This window comes from Gymnoscopelus microlampas (genome assembly GCF_963454915.1).
Source record: "Gymnoscopelus microlampas genome assembly, chromosome: 2".
Taxonomy (NCBI): domain Eukaryota; kingdom Metazoa; phylum Chordata; class Actinopteri; order Myctophiformes; family Myctophidae; genus Gymnoscopelus; species Gymnoscopelus microlampas.
Genome location: NC_139939.1, coordinates 17,362,556 through 17,382,226, shown reverse-complemented (window position 1 = coordinate 17,382,226; position 19,671 = coordinate 17,362,556). Strand labels below are relative to the sequence as shown.

At 42.2% G+C, this 19,671-nt stretch overlaps 2 protein-coding genes across 2 annotated transcripts; both read left to right on the top strand.

Annotated features, from left to right (window-relative positions):
- LOC311054225 (uncharacterized protein) lies at positions 1-2,538 on the top strand (the record flags this gene model as incomplete). Its single annotated transcript, XM_084070103.1, has 4 exons — positions 1-154; positions 848-959; positions 1,190-1,268; positions 1,942-2,538. 4 exons carry the CDS (start codon positions 1-3, stop codon positions 2,536-2,538), a joined length of 942 nt encoding a protein of 313 aa, XP_083926229.1.
- A 13,577-nt stretch (positions 2,539-16,115) lies between these two features.
- Positions 16,116-19,453, top strand: LOC311059098 (beta-1,4-galactosyltransferase 1-like). Its single transcript, XM_084076731.1, has 2 exons — positions 16,116-16,564; positions 17,415-19,453. The coding sequence occupies exons 1-2, from the start codon at positions 16,262-16,264 to the stop codon at positions 18,078-18,080; spliced, it is 969 nt and encodes a 322-aa protein (XP_083932857.1). The 5' UTR covers positions 16,116-16,261; the 3' UTR covers positions 18,081-19,453.
- The last annotated feature ends 218 nt before the right edge of the window (positions 19,454-19,671 follow it).

Here is a 19,671-nt window from a genome sequence, read left to right as displayed (position 1 = left end):
ATGGAACTGGATCCAAATGTGGATCTGGAGCTAAATGAAACATACCAGGTGCGAGTCAGAGTCATGGCCAGTGATCCTTCAGCCAAATCCACCTGGAGTGACTGGAGCCCTACTGCAACATGGAGATCACTCATAGGGAGGATAAAGACAACAGGTAATGTAACTGTTTACTGTAAACCATTGACTGTCAAATGGTTATGAATAAATGCAATGCAATTCACCTTTCATTAACTTCAGTCAAGTCTACACTACGTATGTGCAATATGAGCAATCTAACAAGATGAAGGAGAACAGCAGAAAAAGTCATTTGGATGCCACTAATATGGACACCGTGCAATGACACATGTTGATTATTTACTTGATTCTTTCTTAGAAAATGACTGACAACACTTATCTCTTGTCTCATTCACACTAAGCAGTGCAATAACTATCACGATAACTATAAAGATATAGTTTTAAAAATCGTTCTAACTCAAGTGGATGGCAGAGTCCACAACAAAACTATCAAAGACAATGGTGAACAATATAGTTATATATTTATACCTATACCTATACCTATACCTATACAGTTATCGTTATCGTCATAGTGCTTGTGAACGGCCCTTAATGCTGTTGTGTCCTTCTGTTAGATGGTAGAATAAAGAATCTGCACACCAGTATTGCTGCTACTAAATGCAAGTTTACTTAGTACTAAGTAAACTTGCATTTGGGAGCAGCAATACTGGTGTGCAGATTTTTTATTCTTATATACTGTTTACTTTTTTTGATCCAGCACCTAGCCTAGTAGATCTGGGATGAGAGTGTCCTTTAGCAATTTTTTTTCAGCCTCTCTCTCAACCTCTTTTAGATGATCCCTTTGTGCCGGAATGGGAGTGGGACACTATGAAGGGTGTCATTTTGGGACTTGTGGTTGTGGTTGTCCTGGCTATCATCCTCTGCAAGACACAAAGAATTAATTGGTAAGACAACATAACAAGCTTGTGTTGCATGAATATGTGTTTCCTTGACTGCGATCAGACAATAAACATAAAGCAACATACCTTACTTTGAATATATAATTCTTCTACCTAATGTTTGGACATGGTGGTTTATATTTAGAACCTATGATATGTGCATCTGGATGGTTACTTTCTTTGAAATGTGCAAGTTTATTTTACCATCTTAATTCTCATCTCATTCGGTGTTTCAGGATTTATGTGGTGAAGAAGTTTGAAGGTCCACCTCTACCAAATCCAGGAAAATTCTTCCTTCATGATGGAAACTTACAGGTCAGCCTATAGGTTTTGTTGATTCCAAAGCTTTCTAGGTTCAATCACACTGGAGTACAGTTTTCGCCATGAAAATAATAGCAAGTTTGTTTATTCATTATATTTATTAATTCATCTTTTTTATTCTGTATCTCTCCTGTTGCTTAATCGTGTTGCTTTTGCTACTATGCCAGTAAAATGTCAGTAAGAGAAATGTACAGTATAGCCTAATCACTGACTTGATTTAACTGCAAGCAAACTGATTGGCTGCATGATTGTATATATACAGTAACACATTTAAATCATTCACTGTCCAAATGTTGCAGTTCTTTAGCTGTGACTGACAAAATCTACTAACAGAGTAAACAAGTCTAGCCTGTCAGTCTTTTTGTTAGCTAACCCTTTCCTGGTAAAAATCATTTCCTGGTAGTACAAATTGCCTTGTAAATTCTAGTGACTCATACATTTTTCAATGCACCCTCCAATGTGAAAGGGTGACACAAACGTTAATTACTACAATAAACTACATTTTGTTTAAAAAAACGTGTACTCATAACAGTACAGTATAAAACAAAGTTATTAGTAACCGGATTGGCTTATGTATAGCCTACTAATACAAGTTATTTCAGTCAATCAATTTCTATTCTTGATTTCAATTTTGTCATCTACTGTCAACCTCACCTTCCTCCTCCAGGCTTGGCTGAATCCTCAGTTTAACAATGAATCCTTTGAGTCCTTTTTGAAGCAAGTGGACATCTTCTCCCCCATAGAGGTCACCATCAATGTGGACAATTGTGGCTTGTGTGGCCAAGAAAAAAAGCAATGTGGCAACGGTTGCATGTCAAGCCAATCTTGCTTCTCCAATCCCAACTACTGTCACCTCTATCCTCCCCCTAATTCCTCTCTCACTGAGGGAAATCTGGAGCAATGTGTTAACAGTTCCCTGTCAAGCAATTCTTGCTTCTCCAATCCCAACTACTCTCATCTCTGTCCTCCCCCTATCTCCTCTCTCACTGAGGGAAATCTGGAGCCCTGTGCTGCTGACGCACCCTATGGGCTTAGTGGCTGTCAGAATGATAGGGAAGAGGAGAGGGGAAAGGATATGGAAATTCTAAAATGGTTATCCAACGGGAGCATTAGTGGGGGGTCCATGGAGGTATGTTCAGAGCAAGTTGAGAAGCTCCAAGACCAGGGCTGTGGACTCCAGAGCCCAGATTCAGGCATGTGTTGTGGTGGAGATGAGCATGTGAGCCAGGGCACTCTGGACGATGGAGATAAGGTGATTATCTGATGGTCAAAGCAAGGAGCTACAAGGGAACGGTATGGAACAAAAGATGAGCACAGAAACACATGTTTCAAATGTATTTGCTGGTGAAGTTGCTGTCGGTGGCATAGTTAGTGGAGGATCCATACAGGTTTGTTCAGAATATGAGCGAGCTGAAAATATTAAAGACCAGCGCTGTAGCCTCCAGAGCCCACTTTCCCATGTGTGTTGACATCTTTTACCCCAATACCATTTAAGTTCGATGAATTGGGCACGAGTTCACCTATGGGGACTTTCCCAGGCCATATGCAAGAAGGGTCCAATACTTTTCCCTCTACCAGGCCGATAGAGTCCTCTAGTGGTGACTACACGTCAGTGAGAGAGGCACAGAGATCTAGTAGGATTGAAAAGAAACCAACCAATCACACCTTAGTGGCCATCTAATATGCCTGCCAACTTGTTATTTCCAGGGACCTGATGTTTTATACAAGTGGCCTATAGCCACTTGAGGGTCATTTACTGTTACACCTACAGTATACGTTGTTCTACTTGAAAGGCACCTCTGTGTCATTTTAGGTCCATATTCTAACTTTTTGTGTTTTTTCGTAAATTAACACCCTACTTGATTACAAGCTTGAAACACAGCACGAAGCAACGTGTTTTGAGCTTGTAGATCTGCTACGTTTTAATTTTTTTAATTTGAATCTATTTTTTCTAACGATTTTCAGAAAACTTAAAACCCGGATTTACAAGGCATTTTTTGAATCGGCCTGCGGTCTTAATGGGTTAAATGCATGCTTAGGCATGGGCTATGTACTTCCTGTCTCTCCTTTGCTCCATTAAACATAATTGAAAGTTGAAATCACAAGTCATGGATTAAAACCATAACTTGAACAGTAAAAATAAAGTCAAAAGTAAACAGCACTTGAATCTGCTCTGAGATCCTTGAGGAGGGCCATTCTGATTATTGTTCATTCAAGGCTCTAGACTACTGACTATATTAAATAAGGTACTTTTGTCACCAAGTCACTTACTGTAAAAGTAATGGATTTCTACCCCCCCCCCCTCCGCTTTGTCTTGTTATTACTTATACTCATTCATATAATTAAATATGATTAATATTTATATTTGTATTTATTTAATGAAATTAGATTTGTATTTACTATGACTTTTAAATATGTTTCTTAATTCTATATGTTTATTTTATTATTATTTATTTATGTCTATGTAATTTTAATTCCTTTTATTTAATTTTATACTCTCACTTGCCTTATGTCTAAATGAATCTTCTACTTCTATTGGCATACGTTTTGTCAACATATGTTTTGTCCTTTGTATTTTGAATGCAAAAAAATGTAGATGAAGTAAACAATAAGTAATAAGCTACAAAGCGTAAGTAATTGGAGCATAAAAGTAAAGCCACAGGTTTCACTTTGACATGTGTGTCTCAAAGTGAGCACTTCACCTGTTCAAGTGTGCCATACCTCAGGGATATGCAGTATGTATCTCACTTTAATGTATTCTTAGCTGCTACTGACAGCAAGAATGTTTTGTGTTATTTTCTATTGGAATATAGTTTTATGGTTGTACATTGAAAAAGTAATTCTAAATACAGTATATTGTATATAAAATATTCCTGGATGTTTTGCACCATAGCACCTTAGTTTGTCATCATCATTATTACCACATTATTGTACCATAGATGTAATGTATGATTACATTATTTCCCCCCAAACATGATACACTGTAGTATGTAACTGTGTTCCCTTTTTTTGAGTTCTTGACTTTGTTGTTCTTGGGATTCTTTAAATGCAAATGTGTTTATTGCAATTTATATTAATGGATGGGTGCACTGCACACTGTTTATTTTGTGTAAAGCCAGTCAATTGATTGTTGTGAACAGGTTGATTGTTGTGAACAGGTGTGAACAGGTGACCTCCTCTGACAGATCAGAGTGTGGATGGTGAACTATTATGTATGTGTGTATGCCCAAGTCCTGATGAAGATCACTGAGTAATCGAAACGTTGACAGCAATATCCTTTCCCGATTATTTTACCATAATATGCTATTTAATCTATTCCAATATTTTGTATTTAATTGTATATTTTTATTACTTGCTTTTTGTATATGTAATTGTTGCCAAATTACCCTTTTAATAAAGGCCATTTTGTCTTTTATCTACTTATAATATCTTAAATTGTTTTAGAATATCATACAGTATGAGACACATGTAACCCAGGTCCAGAAATGGGTTAAAATAGACTGAATCACCCTTTACAATAAATAGTGAGTAAAATGGATTAAATCATACTTCAATATGAATAAATAAATAACTGTTAAAAAGTCATCAAGTGACAATTCATTCAGTCATTCCCTCACTACAGTACAAGATACACAGAAACCCCCTCAGATCAGTTCATTGTATCAGCTTGATTGGCATTAAAGGACAACTTTGTTTTTTTACAACCAAGGTTTATATTCTAGCTTGTAATTAAAGTAAATAAATGATGAGTGTAATTTTTTTTTCATTTACTGCTTTCTATAGTTTTAGCATTTTTTGCGATATTTTTTACAGTGGGCGGGGGCATTCTGTCCGGTGGCTAAATATACCTTTTTTACACAATAAAAAAGGTCCGGCTGTCTGAGATGGCCAGATGTGAGTTATTGGGGGCTAGAAGAGCTACTGTAAATAATAATAAAGAAAACGCCGGGTTAATGTGTTAAAAAAATACATATTTAGCCACCGGACAGAATGCCCCCGCCCACTGTGAAAACACTGTAAAAAAAGATTGTGAAAATTGCTAAAACTATAGAAAGCAGTAAATGTACATTTTTTAACACTCATCTTTTATTTACTTTAATTACAATGTAAAACATAAACATTGGTTGTAAAAAAACAAAGTTGTCCTTTAAGCTGTGGCCCAATTAGATGAGACAACGCCCTGTCTGAACAAGGGCCTGTTGCCTGTGTGTGCAGGCACAGCAGGTGGAACGAATTCCAGCTAATCAGAGTGAGAGCAAAGAGGAGCCAGTCCGAGCCACTTCAGCAAACTTTTGCTTTGGAACAGTCTCCTTGTCCCTTGCACCAGAAAAACGTCAGTTTAAGAAAATATATGAATAATAATGTCAGTTGTGTACATCAAGGCACAACATTAATGACTGGAACTCTTTGTGAGAAGCAACATTGAGTCATCTAGACAGCACTGATGTGCTGATGCTGATTTCATTTGCAAACCTTGGTGAGTGACAAACAGTGTTTGGATGCATTAGCTGCTAGGTGGCTAACATGTTAAGAGTGAAGTCCCAGCACTGCTGGTGAGTGGTGACTAGGCTGTTTGTTTAATGAACAGTCATGTAAAGTTTGCATGGGTGCAGGTATATCAAAAGAATGTGTTCTCAATGTCACTCATTTTTGATTTATAGTGTCTCACTCACATGGTATTTTGCTGGACCCTGCTGTTACTAATTTGGGTAACCGTCTTCCATGCCGACATCTCGCCACTCCGACTAGTGGCTTCCGCGTGCGGTTAGGGTTAGGGTGAGGGTTAGGTATAGGGTTCGTTAACGTCGGAAAGGCGACATGTCGGAAAGCCGCCATGTAACCACTAATTTGAGTGTAAGGAATACGGGGGGCATGCGTTAGTCCGACAGCCCATTCCTCCGACAGCCCATTCCTCCGACAGCCCAAAACTCCTACTAGAGCAAACACATTTTTGACCCTTTACCCCGACTTCCCTTTACTCCGACAAAAGTTATCCCAATATCCCGACACCCATATGTCCGACAGCCCATTCCTCCGACAGCCCAAAACTCCTACTATATAGCAAACTAAGAAATGTGTATCTCTCTGTCTCTCGTGTCCGCGCTCGTGCGCAGCGCACGCGCGCACAGACGGTTCTGTGAGTGGACCGCTCCATCTGATAAAAATCAGATAGCTTATTTTACGTGCATATTAGCCATGCATCTCTCTCTCTCTCTCTCTCTCGTTCTCTCGTTCTTTCGTTCTCTCTCTCTCTCTCTCTCTCTCTCTCTCTGTCTCTCGTGTCCGCGCTCGTGCGCAACGCACGCGCGCACAGACGGTTCTGTGAGTGGACCGCTCCATCTGATAAAACATATTCCATTTGGCCAGTTCCAACCCAACGTTGCATTTATGATGACATGACAATTAGATGTAAAGAGAGGGGTTAGTCGACTAGGAGTCTACTAGTTGCACATTCATGCAACAGAGCACTGGACATTAACCGCCAAAAAGAAACATATAATAAGCCTACTTCTCAATCCCTAATACAGCGGGGTCCAACCATAATCCCGACACCATAATGTTCCTACCGTGCCATTTCAAACCCATAATTACTACATCCTAATATTCCGACCATGGAGCGCCTTGCGCGCACGGCAGCACCAGTGGTGCACAGCGACGCGCACTCTCTCCAATTATTATAACTAGAAGCTCGGCCCCTTCGGGTTGCCGAGGGTCTAGTCGGGGACCGGCCTACACAGGAACGATGTAAATAGGGAATGAATGCTCCACCCTTTAAATCAAACCTCATTATACCTGAGAGAGAGAGAGATGGGGAGGAGAAAACCCATGTGAGGACAGAGTTGAATAACATAAGTTTAGCAGAATCTAATGGATTTTGCATCTCATTTACCGAGAGACCGAGAGACCGAGACCTTTAACCAAGCCTTTATTAACCTTCCTTTACACTCAAACAACATACATCAGAACATTCCTACTCCTTCAAGAGAGGACACTCTAAAAAAGTACACGTTCTTTTGACACCCTCCATTTCATTTAAAAATTACATTTGTGTGATTTACTTTTTTTTTTTTTTAAGAGACAAAACCAGTGACTCCTGCTCAATGCTACACAAGACGTCCCCTTGCCCCCACATCTCAACAAAGTCCTCCAGACAAGAGATCATTTTATAATAGGCAAACTCTATTCTGATACGAGCTGCTACCAGTCCTTTTGCCATGGGTTCAGCTTCAACTGAACCCGCTCCCTGGATCTTGTTCCTTCTCGAAAGCCAGATACTCATTTTTACCTGCCCGGCCAGAAAATTAAGCAGTCCCAACCGTCTCTTTTGTGACGCTTTGTACCTTGGCCCAAAAATAAACATTTCATCACTTAGCTCTTCATTAAACCTATTAAACCATCCCTGTAGCAGCGCAATCAGACTACCAAGCCTTGGGCACCTTAACCATAGATGTTCAAGTGTCTCCTCCTCCTGGCAGAAAGGACAACTTTTACTAGCCCCAGAGTTGATGTGAGCCACATGTCTGTTTGTAGCCACGGCCCCATGCACTATCCTCCACTGGAGATCTGCAGTGCGTTTCTCCACTGGAGTTTTGTACAGGGACCTCCAGCTGCCCCGTGGAGAAGAGCCTGGTGCAAGTACTCCCGACCACCTTGACTCTTGTACTCCCACCAGTGTGTCTTTGTTGATGACCTTGACACTCACTGCGTATAAGGTCTTACTCGTTAGTCCACTTAAGTCTCCCAGTTGTGGCGTTTTAAAAGAGAGGATTTGACCCTCTTCTTCCTCCCCTTCCTCCACTGCGGCAGAGACCTCTAGAAACGGGAAATCCAAACCCCTTCTCTCTTGCTCGCCATCAGGCTCTCTTCTCAAAGTCTCTCTGATTGTCCCGCAGGCAGTGAACATACCACCTCTCTCAACAGACGCTGCAGGAACCGAACAGACTTCAAACCAGTCTGCTCACTGAGGTTTTCTGCTGTTTTCCAACCTCTTTCTGATCTCAGATCAGTTAGCTTTACAATTCCTGCTCTTGTTAGCATTCTCTCCACAGATGCGGAATTCAACATCCTGCTCTGGATAAGTGGGTTGTAAAACAGTGGTTCCTGCCCTGCTTGATCGTAAGTCTGTGTTCCATTCCTCCGAGCTTTCAGAACTTTGTTCCATGCTCGCAGAACTGTTTGGTAAAACACAGTGGTGCCTGTTAAGTCCATCTTGTCCAACTCCAACATAAACAGGTGCCTATCATAGCCTAGACCCTGTAGAGGAGACGCTGTGCTGTTTATGGTCTGAAGGCTGTAACACGGCTACGTAAGTCAATTAGACCCTGACCTCCCTCGGCCAACGGTAGAAACAACACAGACGCTCTGATCCAGTGTTGTCCTCCCCAGAAAAAGTTCACCAGTCTCTTCTGAATCTCCTTCAACAGTGTGTCTGGTGGCTCCAATACAGTGAAACGGTGCCAGAACATTGAGGCGATCAGGTTGTTTGCAAACAGCACTCTCCCCCTGTAGGACAACTGTGGCAAGACCCACGTCCATTGAGACAATCGGGCACTCACCTTCTCTATCATCCCCTCCCAATTTTTCTGCTGAAAATTTGAATTTCCCAGAAAGACTCCTAGACATTTCATCCCCTCTGTACTCCACTGTAAAGCTGCCGGCAGTATTGGTAGTCTGTTGCCTTGCCACTGGCCCATAGCATAGCCCTCACATTTACCCCAATTCACCTTTGCTGATGATGCTTGTTCATATAATGCCATGCTCCTGCTAAGACACTCAACATCCTCCTGTCTTCGGACAAAAACTGTTAAGTCATCTGCGTAGGCAGATAGGACTACAGCCCTCTGTTCCCCTACACCTTGACACATAAACCCCCCCAAACCTTTCCTAAGTGTGTGTAAAAATGGTTCAATAGCCAACGAGTAGAGCTGGCCTGATAGCGGACATCCCTGCCGTATCCCCCTGTACGCTCTCACTGGACAACTAAGTCCACCTCCCACCTTTAACACAACAGACGCTCCTGAATACAAAAGTTTAACCCACGATACAAAAGATCTGCCTATTCCAAAAGCTTCCAGGGTTTTGAATAAATACTCATGATGTACTCTGTCGAAAGCTTTTTCTTGGTCAATTGAAAGGAGTCCCAGGTCCAAATCCTGAGTCGTTGATAGATCAATAACATCCCGGATTAGGAACAAATTATCCATTATTGTACGACCGGGCACACAGTATGTTTGATTTGCATGTATAACTGTGTCCATGTGCTTTTTTAGTCTATTAGAAAGACATTTTGACAATATTTTGTAATCTGTACATAGTAATGAGACCGGCCTCCAGTTTTTCAACTGACCAAGATCTCCCTTCTTTGGTAACAAAGAAAGGACAGCTCTCGTGCAGCTCACAGGAAGCTTCCCATATTCAAAACAACATTTAAACACAGCACACAAATCCTCTTTAAACAGTTCCCAAAAGCACTTATAAAACTCTGCAGGTAGACCATCTATGCCAGGTGAGCACCCAGTGTTTAGTTCCTGCACTGCTGCAGAAACTTCCTCTTCTTTAATGTCAGAGTCCAGCCGTGCTGCTTGCTCAGGCATTAGCTTTGGTAAGTCTTTGTGGATCTCGCCCACTGAAATCTGGTCACAATCCCCAGCGCTATAAAGTTCTTTGTAGAAGTCCATTGCCATTTTTCTCATCTCTCTTGTGTCCGTTGTAATTTCCCCATTAGGACGTTTAAGGTGGAGCATTAGGTTCTGTTTTTTAATCTTCCTTTCCAACTTGAAGAAAAAAGATGTTGGCGCATCCATATCCTTCAGGGTGGAAATCCTTGCCCTTATCAACGCTCCCTTTGCCTTCTGTTGTAGGTAGAGTGCTAGACATTGCTTTTTCCTTCCCAACTGTGTAGCATAGCTGGGGTCTCCCCTATTTATCATGTCCTTCTCTATTAGTCTTATTTCCTCTTCCAGTATTTCCATAGTGCTCTTTTGTGTCGCTGCAGTGTGTGCAGTGTATTGTTGACAAAAAGTCTTAATTTGTACCTTTCCAACATCCCACCATGATACTACATTTTCAAATTCATTTCTTTTCCCCCTCCATTCGTTCCAAAAACGAGAAAAAAATACACAGAACTGTTTGTCTTGCGTTAACCTTGTGTTAAAATGCCAGAATGGACTGCATATTTTTGGTACATTCAGGGCTATTTCTATCATCACCAAATGGTGATCAGAAAACCCCACAGGGGTTATAATCGCCTTCCTAACCCTGTTAATGTAATTTATGTTAACATATATTCTGTCAAGCCTGGCAGCACTGATCCTTCCCTCTGAGATCCTAGTCCACGTATACTGTCTTGTAACTGGATGAAGTTCTCTCCATGCATCTCTCAGTCCATGTTGTGTGACAGCACTGGATAGAAACGACGCTGACCGGGGATGAGGCTCTTCACCTATCCTGTCCTCTTTAAAAAAACATGTACAGTTCCAATCTCCTCCAATCACCACCATAGAGTTACCTATGTACTGTCCAATAATATTATTTAATACATTAAAAAGCCTTACATGCTCTGTACCTGAGCTGTGTGCGTAAACATTTATAAAGGTAAAAAGCAAATTTCTAATTGTGGCCTGAAGTATAATGACCCTCCCCTGCTCCAACTGGGAGAAGTGAATATCTGTCATGTTTATTCTTGGTGAGACCAATATTGCTACTCCTGCACTGACGTTCGTACCATGGCTATGAAAATGCTGCCCTCCCCAACTCATTCCCCAATCTACCACATTATCATAAGTACTATGTGTCTCCTGCAAGAAGAAAACGTCTGTATGCTTTACATTACTCATTTCATTTATTAATCCTCTCCTATTCCTTTCCCTGCCCCCATTTATGTTTAATGTTCCTATTCTCAGGCTTTCCATAATAAATAGAAAAAGTAGTGAAACAACAGTATAGGCAGAAACCCCAGAAGAGACACCCTTTTGTGATTCACCCATTTTTATTTTCGTAGACGACGAGTAGCCTTTCCTTTCCTTGCTTTTTCCTTCCTTAGTTTGGTCATTACTTTATTTAACCTGTACCTTTTTTGTTTGCTTAGCTGGTCTAAGCTAGCTTCCTGTCTTGCTGCCGTTACAGACCTAACAAACTTCTCAATGTCCGGGAAATACTCACTCACATTAACCTTATGTTTCCCATACGTTCTGTCCAAAAACTGATTTATTTCCTTTACTGAGTAGTAAGATGGATCTTTCTGCTTTACAAAATCATATAGCTGTGAACTGTTCTCCTCCTCCTCCTCTGGCATTTCTTCCTCCTCCTCCTCATCTTCCTCATCCTCCTCATCATCACCATCTTCACCTTCCTCTGTGTGCCTACCACTGGCTATTTCTGAGCTTGTGGATTCCACCCCCTCCCTTCTTTCCCCATTCTCATTCCCTGTCCTCACCTCCCCAGAACCATCTTCCTGTGCATCATTTATTCCTGACCCACTGGCCTCCACAATATGATCTGCAGACTGCTCAGTCTCAGCTTGTGTCTCCCCCGCCCCCATGTCAGAGACATTAGGGACAGTTGACACACTTTCTTGCATATTCTCATTTTCAACATGCATTGTGTCTTCTACTGTGTGCGAAGCACCGCTCGCATATCTCAGTATGCTCCCAGGGGAGCGTGGCATGTTATCCCCAGGTTCCCCCCCACCCCCCACGGTGCGCAGTGCGCTGGCCTCGCCTCCCTCCCTGGCGGAGCGTTCCGCATCGCCCGCGTCCCGCAGCTCCGCCGTCGGGTCTATCTTTGTGGGGACACCCCGCTCGTTTGTGGCCCACATCGCCACACTCAAAACACTTCATGCTCCCAGTGCTTGCATACACTGTATAGTAGGCACTTTCATATTTCACTTTAAAAGACACATCAAGTGTTTGCGTTGGGCAATTCAAAAGCATAAGCGCCTGCCTCCGTAGAGACTGAACGTGTTGCAATCGAGGATCACTGCACCCGAGGCGAATGTGCCTAAAGCTCGTAGCAAACTTTCCAAATCTCATCAACTCACTTTCCAGTGCTTCATTTGGAATAAAAGGGGGGACCCCTGACACTGTAACCCGTGTAGACGGTACAGCCAACGGAGTCACGCAAACAAGGCTATCATCTAGCATTATCCCCGCTTCAACTAGCGCGTGGACAAGCCGTTCTTCTTTTAGAAAAACAACGACAGCTTTATTCATGCGCGACCCATATGATATGCTTTCATGTCCCACTTGTTCACCCACAGCCAACAATACTTCCTCAACAGAAAAACGGACATCTGTAGCTATTCTCGCCCCATGTTTTATGGACATGGACGGCATTCCCCCCCCCTGCATCGGGGGGGGGCATCTCCGCCGCCGCCAGCTTTTAAAACTTCACTCTTCTTACCTTATCATGCAGACAGTACAGTTTGAGAAGAAACAGGGGTTAATCCAACAAAAGGCCTCATTCAACAGCGTCTCCCACACACACACTCACTCACACACACCCGCCTCCCAGCATGCAGCATGGGGGGGGGGGGGGGGGAGAGAGAGAGAGAGAGAGAGAGAGAGAGAGAGAGAGAGAGAGAGAGAGAGAGAGAGAGAGAGAGAGAGAGAGAGAGAGAGAGAGAACAAGCTCACAACCTCTAGCAGCGCCAGGCGTTGTGAGCTGAGTAGTAGGCTAACATTCTTGGGGGTCTTCTTAGCGTTGTGAGCTTCTATCTATCTATCTATCTTGATAGATAGATAATCACTTATGTTGCATGCAAGTAAATCCAACATGCGTATACGGTGCGTAAAGTCCAGCCCCTGTGTGCAAAAATTTTCTTATATTTAAAATATACTGCTCAAGCAATTCATTATTAGTTATAAATTAAGAATGTATTATTAATGATTTAAAAGGGGGTGCGGGGGGGGGGGGGGGGGGGGGGTGATCCTCAATGCGCACCCAACCAGGGATTTGATCTTTCACAGAAATGATGAGGATTTGGAATCCTTCATGAATGAATCTTTCCACCTATAACATGATAAACCTTGGGCCTATTTAGCGCATGCTGCACATCCCTGCCTGGGTGCACAGTTAGGATCAAAGGCACTTAGTTTGTAGACAGACGCGCGCGCGTGAGCGAGCGAGCGAGCGAGAGAGTACCAAAAGTAGCCAATCTACAAGCTCACAACACCTTGCAGCGCCAGGCGTTGTGAGCTTGTAGATCGGCTATTTTTGGCAAAGTAAAGAGCTTGACAGAGATACAGACAGACAGACAGACAGACGGCGTCCGTGTGAGCGCAGTCAGCGCACTCACGCCAATGCGCTATATTGTAATGTTATGATAATAATAATGATGATGAGAAGAAAATCTATTGAGAGAACAGGCAATTTCTAGTGAAAATTATGTCACTGTCAAACTATGATGGAGCCATGTTGTCAGCTTGAAGATCGGCAATTTTGTTGCACGACCCTGTGACAAAGTATAAATACTTCCAAGTGTTCAAAGTATTTTTGAGCCACACACGGACCCCAGACCTGTATAGTATACGTCATAACTTCATGCTAAAAAAGAACAGATCTACAAGCTAATATCCTGTACATAGCACAGTGTTGATAGCTTGTAAATCTGTTCTTTTTGCTCATGATGACACAGACACCGCTCATCGACCGAAACGGGGAGAAGAGAGAGAGAGAGAAAAAAAGGTTGGTTTGTGTTAATAGCCTACATAATAATACAAAAAAGAATAATAATAATGATAATAAGAAGAAGAATTATAATAATTAATAATTACTAATCATTATAATAATATCAATAATAACATTATCAACAGTAATAAAATAATACAAATATATGCTAATAATAATAGAATAATATTAACAACAATAATACTTTATGGAGTATCTGCTGTAGGCTATTTGTTTCAATGAAGTTGACAGGCCTAGAGTTGGCCTATAGATGTTTGGCTACCTTACACAAATACAGGTCATGATGTTTAAGCTTTATTATAATAATTGGAGAGAGCGCGCGTCGCTGTGCACCACTGGTGCTGCCGTGCGCGCGAGGCGCTCCATGGTCGGAATATTAGGATGTAGTAATTATGGGTTTGAAATGGCACGGTAGGAACATTATGGTGTCGGGATTATGGTTGGACCCCGCTGTATTAGGGATTGAGAAGTAGGCTTATTATATGTTTCTTTTTGGCGGTTAATGTCCAGTGCTCTGTTGCATGAATGTGCAACTAGTAGACTCCTAGTCGACTAACCCCTCTCTTTACATCTAATTGTCATGTCATCATAAATGCAACGTTGGGTTGGAACTGGCCAAATGGAATATGTTTTATCAGATGGAGCGGTCCACTCACAGAACCGTCTGTGCGCGCGTGCGTTGCGCACGAGCGTGGACGAGAGAGAGAGAGAGAGAGAGAGAGAGAGAGAGAGAGAGAGAGAGAGAGAGAGAGAGAGAGAGAGAGAGAGAGAGAGAGAGAGAGAGAGAGAGAGAGAGAGAGAGAGAGAGAGAGAGAGAGCATGGCTAATATGTACGTAAAATAAACTATCTGATTTTTATCAGATGGACATAACCGTCTGCGCGTGTGCGTTGCGCACCCGCGAGCACAGACACGAAAGGGAGAGAGAGAAAGAGAGAAGGAAAGAGAGAGGAAGGGAGAAAGAGAGAGAGAGAGAGAGAGAAAGAAAAAAAGAAAGATAGATCAACTAAATTTTACCATTTAATATAAACTATACTCCTAAGGAAAGGCTTTCATATATTGAGAGAGAGAGAGAGAGAGAGAGAGAGAGAGAGAGAGAGAGAGAGAGCGAGCTAATTAATACACGCAGTAGCCTAATATACACATTTCTTAGTTTGCTATATAGTAGGAGTTTTGGGCTGTCGGAGGAATGGGCTGTCGGACATATGGGTGTCGGGATATTGGGATATAACTTTTGTCGGAGTAAAGGGAAGTCGGGGTAAAGGGTCAAAAATTAGTTTGCTCTATAGTAGGAGTTTTGGGAGGAATGGGCTGTCGGAGGAATGGTCTGTCGGACTAATGTAGTGCACCCATGCCGAATGGAACAATAGAAAATGACGTGAGTCAAAACAGATAATTATGTACAATTACACGATGAGTCATTAATGAAGGGCATAACAGGATTGAAAGGAATGCAGTGTCACAATAGTTTGATGTAAAGGTGCAGCAAGTTTCCTTAGCCTATAATGACATTCCCAAAATTGTCGGCATACCTTAGACTTTCTCGTGAGCTGAATGGATTACACAACTATTAAAGTTGAAAAACAAAAAACTAGTTCAGCAGGTAGTACTGAAAGAAATATTGCACTTTCAAGAACAAATTGCGTCACTTTATCGCCTACTCAGGCTTTTGTGAGCCCCCCAGACAGTTTTTAAGTTGCTTGATTCAGTATTCAGATATTTGATATTCATATTTTATCAGACACGCCCCCTTCCTATACAAACCCATTGTAACTTCAAACTCCATTCTAACCATGTTAGATTTATCAAAAACACCCGTCCTTGGTTCTGGTGACTCATCCTGCCCTCCTAATACGTGAGGGGCTGTGTTTTTTCGATTACTTTTTTTAGTTTATTTTACTGTATTTAGATTTTTTCATTTTCCAATTTATTTATTTTAAATAAATGAAAAAGGTAATTGAAAAACTAGGTCTCCTCACGTATTAGAAGGACAACATCAGTCACCAGAAACAAGGACGGGTGTTTCCGATTCCAAAAATTGAAGTTGATCCGCCTTCATGATCCTCAGCTCGCCACATCACCACAGACATTCTGACAGAGAGGAGAGAAGGGAAGCTGAGAGAGAGAGAGAGAGAGAGAGAGAGAGAGAGAGAGAGAGAGTTGCTGTCATTTCTTCAAACCATTGATTGTCACTTTCCTTTTTACCACTAAAGTCAAGAGGAATATTGCTTGCCTTTATTTTACCAGGAGGTCCCATTGAGATCAGATTTCTCTTTTCCAAGAGAGACCTGGCAAGGAAAGATGCAGTTCAAACGGTTGATACTAATCATAATGCTGTTTCAGTTAGTGATATTATCTGGTTTATGGCTGCATTCCAGACACGTTCATATTCAGACGATGTGGCTCAACAAAACCCAGAAAGCAAACACAACTGAAGTACTAAAGGCTCTGGAATCCTGTCCTGAGACCTCTCCTCGCCTGGTGGGTCCATTTGATGTGGAGTTCAATTGGAACAGGACCATGGAGGCTGTGAGAGCAGAATTGAGCTCTTCTCTGCTGGAGGGAGGACGATACAAACCGCCAGACTGTATTTCGCCTCATAAGGTTTGTAGATGAATGGACGGATGAAACGAGGTTATTGGCTTGTTCTCTGTGAAATCAATGCTGTAACAAACCTAATTACAGTTGTCCCCTCAATTGATTTGACACATTTCTCCAAAGAAAGGTTATGCTCTCAGAGCAATTAACACAGTCATCGAAACAGACATGTAATTTAGCTAAACAGCTAAATTAAGTCTTTTGGGATTACAAACCAAATATTGAAAACTACAGACACGACAACTACTGATTACATAATCCAGCAAGCCACACATGTGTTGAAGTGCTTTTCTTTACCGAAAGGACTGCTTTGATCGAACTGAGGAAATGATGAAGACGTTGTGATTAAACCTGCGGATTAAGGTGGGGGAGGTGTCCGGGATACAGCCAAATGTAGGCTGAATAAGAAATTATTGTCTAATACAAATGTTTACAGAAAGCTTAACACTTTAGAGTTTATGGACTTTCACTGCAATGTCCTGCAGGGGTGAGCCGTCTAGAAGAGGGTGTGTGTGTGTGTGTGTGTGTGTGTGTGTGTGTGTGTGTGTGTGTGTGTGTGTGTGTGTGTGTGTGTGTGTGTGTGTGTGTGTGTGTGTGTGTGTGCGCCTGCCTGCCTGCCTGCCTGTCTGTCTGTCCAGGGACAATCTTGGAAACCACTGGACCAATCAACACCAAATGTCTTATGCATTGTGCCAGTAGGCAGTAACTCCCTGAATATGTTTCACATATTGTGAACTATTTCACTTTTGAAACTTTGGGCAGCGTGCACAAGACATTTAGTAGTAGTTTGCGAGTAGCCTACCATAATGTAACATTAAAGATGGTTGAGATGTATATTTCTTGTATTTCCTGTTAGGTGGCAATCATCATTCCATTCCGCAATCGGCATCAGCACCTGATACAGTGGCTTCACTACCACCATCCCATTCTACAACGGCAACAGCTGGACTATGGAGTCTATGTTATTAACCAGGACGGTGAGGGGACATTCAATAAGGGCAGATTGATGAATGTAGGGTTTATCAGGGCAATGAAGGAGTACAGTTATACCTGCGTTGTCTTCTGTGATGTGGACTTAATCCCTATGAATGACCGTAACATCTATAGATGCTTTGGTAAACCCAGACACTTGTCTGTGGCCATTGACAAATTTGAGTTCAAGTTGCTCTATCAAAGCCTCTTTGGAGGGGTTGTGTCCATGTCAAAAGAGCAGTTCTTGATCGTCAATGGCTTCCCAAATGACTACTGGGGCTGGGGCGGTGAGGATGATGATTTCTACTGGAGAAGCATCTTCAAATTCAAAAGTATCTCTCGGCCTGACATGGTGACAGGGAGGTTCAAAATGATCAAGCATGAAAGAGACTTGCGTAATGAGCCTAATGCCAAAAGATATGACAAGCTCAAAAGAACATCATTGACCATGGAAGAAGATGGGATCAGCTCCCTCACATACACCATCAACAAGGTTGAGAAGGATACGCTCTACACATTTATCACTGTGGATGTTGGCAGTCCAAATTAGGAAATGAAAACTGGACTTGTTTCTGTTCTTTTTGATAGATGATAATAATAATAATAATTTATAAAAATCAGTGTTTTATACTTTGTTGTATATTACTTACTTGCTTATACTTTGTAATGCGTGAAAATAGCATGAAAATAGCCAATCTTCAAGCTCACAACGTGTCGCATTCCCGACCCCTACAAGGAAGCCACGTTGAAAGTTTTTCACTTGCCAATATTTACCATACGTAATCATGTTCCGGAGAAGCGGACTGAGTAGCCCTGTCTTTCCCTATAGGACTGACCGTGGGTAGCTACCTGGGATGTAAGTTGGGGCTTGATCAACCCCGGCTGGGTCACCTGGGCGAGGGTGTATGTTGCGAGACCCGAAACACCCTATGACCCCAGGCTACATAGTACATCCCAGGTGTTGCAGATTAAACTTTGTCATAGTTTTCACAGATAGTTGGATTCATGCTAATGTGTATTTTCAGATAGTTAACCTTTTAAACTGTCAATATTTACTCAACTAGACCATTGGCTCTGTACTTGGTCTGCTCTATTTTCCCATTTGGTGTAGAAAAATAGCTGATCTACAAGCTCACAACGCCTCACAGCACCAAGTGTTGTGAGCATGTAGATCTGACTCTTTTGACTCTTTTTAGCGGTGCCAACCGCTCTAAGCTTGACTTTGTCCGTATGTCCGTCCGTCCGTCCGTCCGTCCGTCCGGATGAGCCTGGGATGAGCACGGCAAAGAAGCAAACAGCTATAACTTCCGTTTGCAGCATGCCACCAAGTCCAAATTTGGTATGTGGACTTAGACCACCAATAGGGACGAGCATGAATTGATGACGTTATCAAAGAGGGGTCCAGGGACCCCCAGCGCCCGTATGAGCGCGGGATGAGCACGGGATTTTAAACAGCTATAACTCCAGTTTGCAGCATGCCACCAAGTCCACATTTGGTATGTGGACTTAGACCACCAATAGGGACCAGCATGAATTGCTGAAGCCCCGCCCCCTCTGTCTTCCCATTGGCTGGCCTTCAAACAGCCATAACTCAAGTTCGCAGCATGCTATGGAGTACAAATGTTGTACATGGACTAAAGCCAGCAATAGGGACTAACTGTCATTACTTAAGCCCCGCCCCCTCTTTCTGCCCATTGGCTGGCCTTTAAACAGCCATCATTCCAGTTTGCAGCATGCTACCAAGTACAAATTTGGTAAGTGGACTCAGACCACCAATAGGGACGAACTGAAATGAGTTAAGGCCCCAAAGGCACCGCTTCCTTCACACAGGGTGTGATTTTTTTTATATGATCCCTGATTGTCAGTTACTTGAATAATTGTTCCCCTTTACTCCCACCACCTGCCCCTGCCCTCTCATCTTATTTCTGCATACATTTTTCATTTAATTTATGCATAAAGTTGATGTGAATATTAACAGGATTGATTTGCTTCTTTTGTTGTTGTTGTTTTTTCATAATTGAGTGAAGACGGAGGCACACGAAGATTTGTTGTGCCCTCTATAAGTACTAGGGTCCTGCCTAACCTCGCCTGATAAGAGTTCTGTAGTGTCTGCATGTGCCAGGTCAAGTTTAGGGATCTGA

Excerpts from the sequence above, each read along its gene's own strand:
- LOC311059098 (XM_084076731.1), top strand. The coding sequence starts at position 16,262 with ATGCAGTTCAAACGGTTGATACTAATCATAATGCTGTTTCAGTTAGTG. Across the intron at positions 16,565-17,414 it reads ACTGTATTTCGCCTCATAAG|GTGGCAATCATCATTCCATT; the intron begins GTTTGTAGATGA and ends ATTTCCTGTTAG.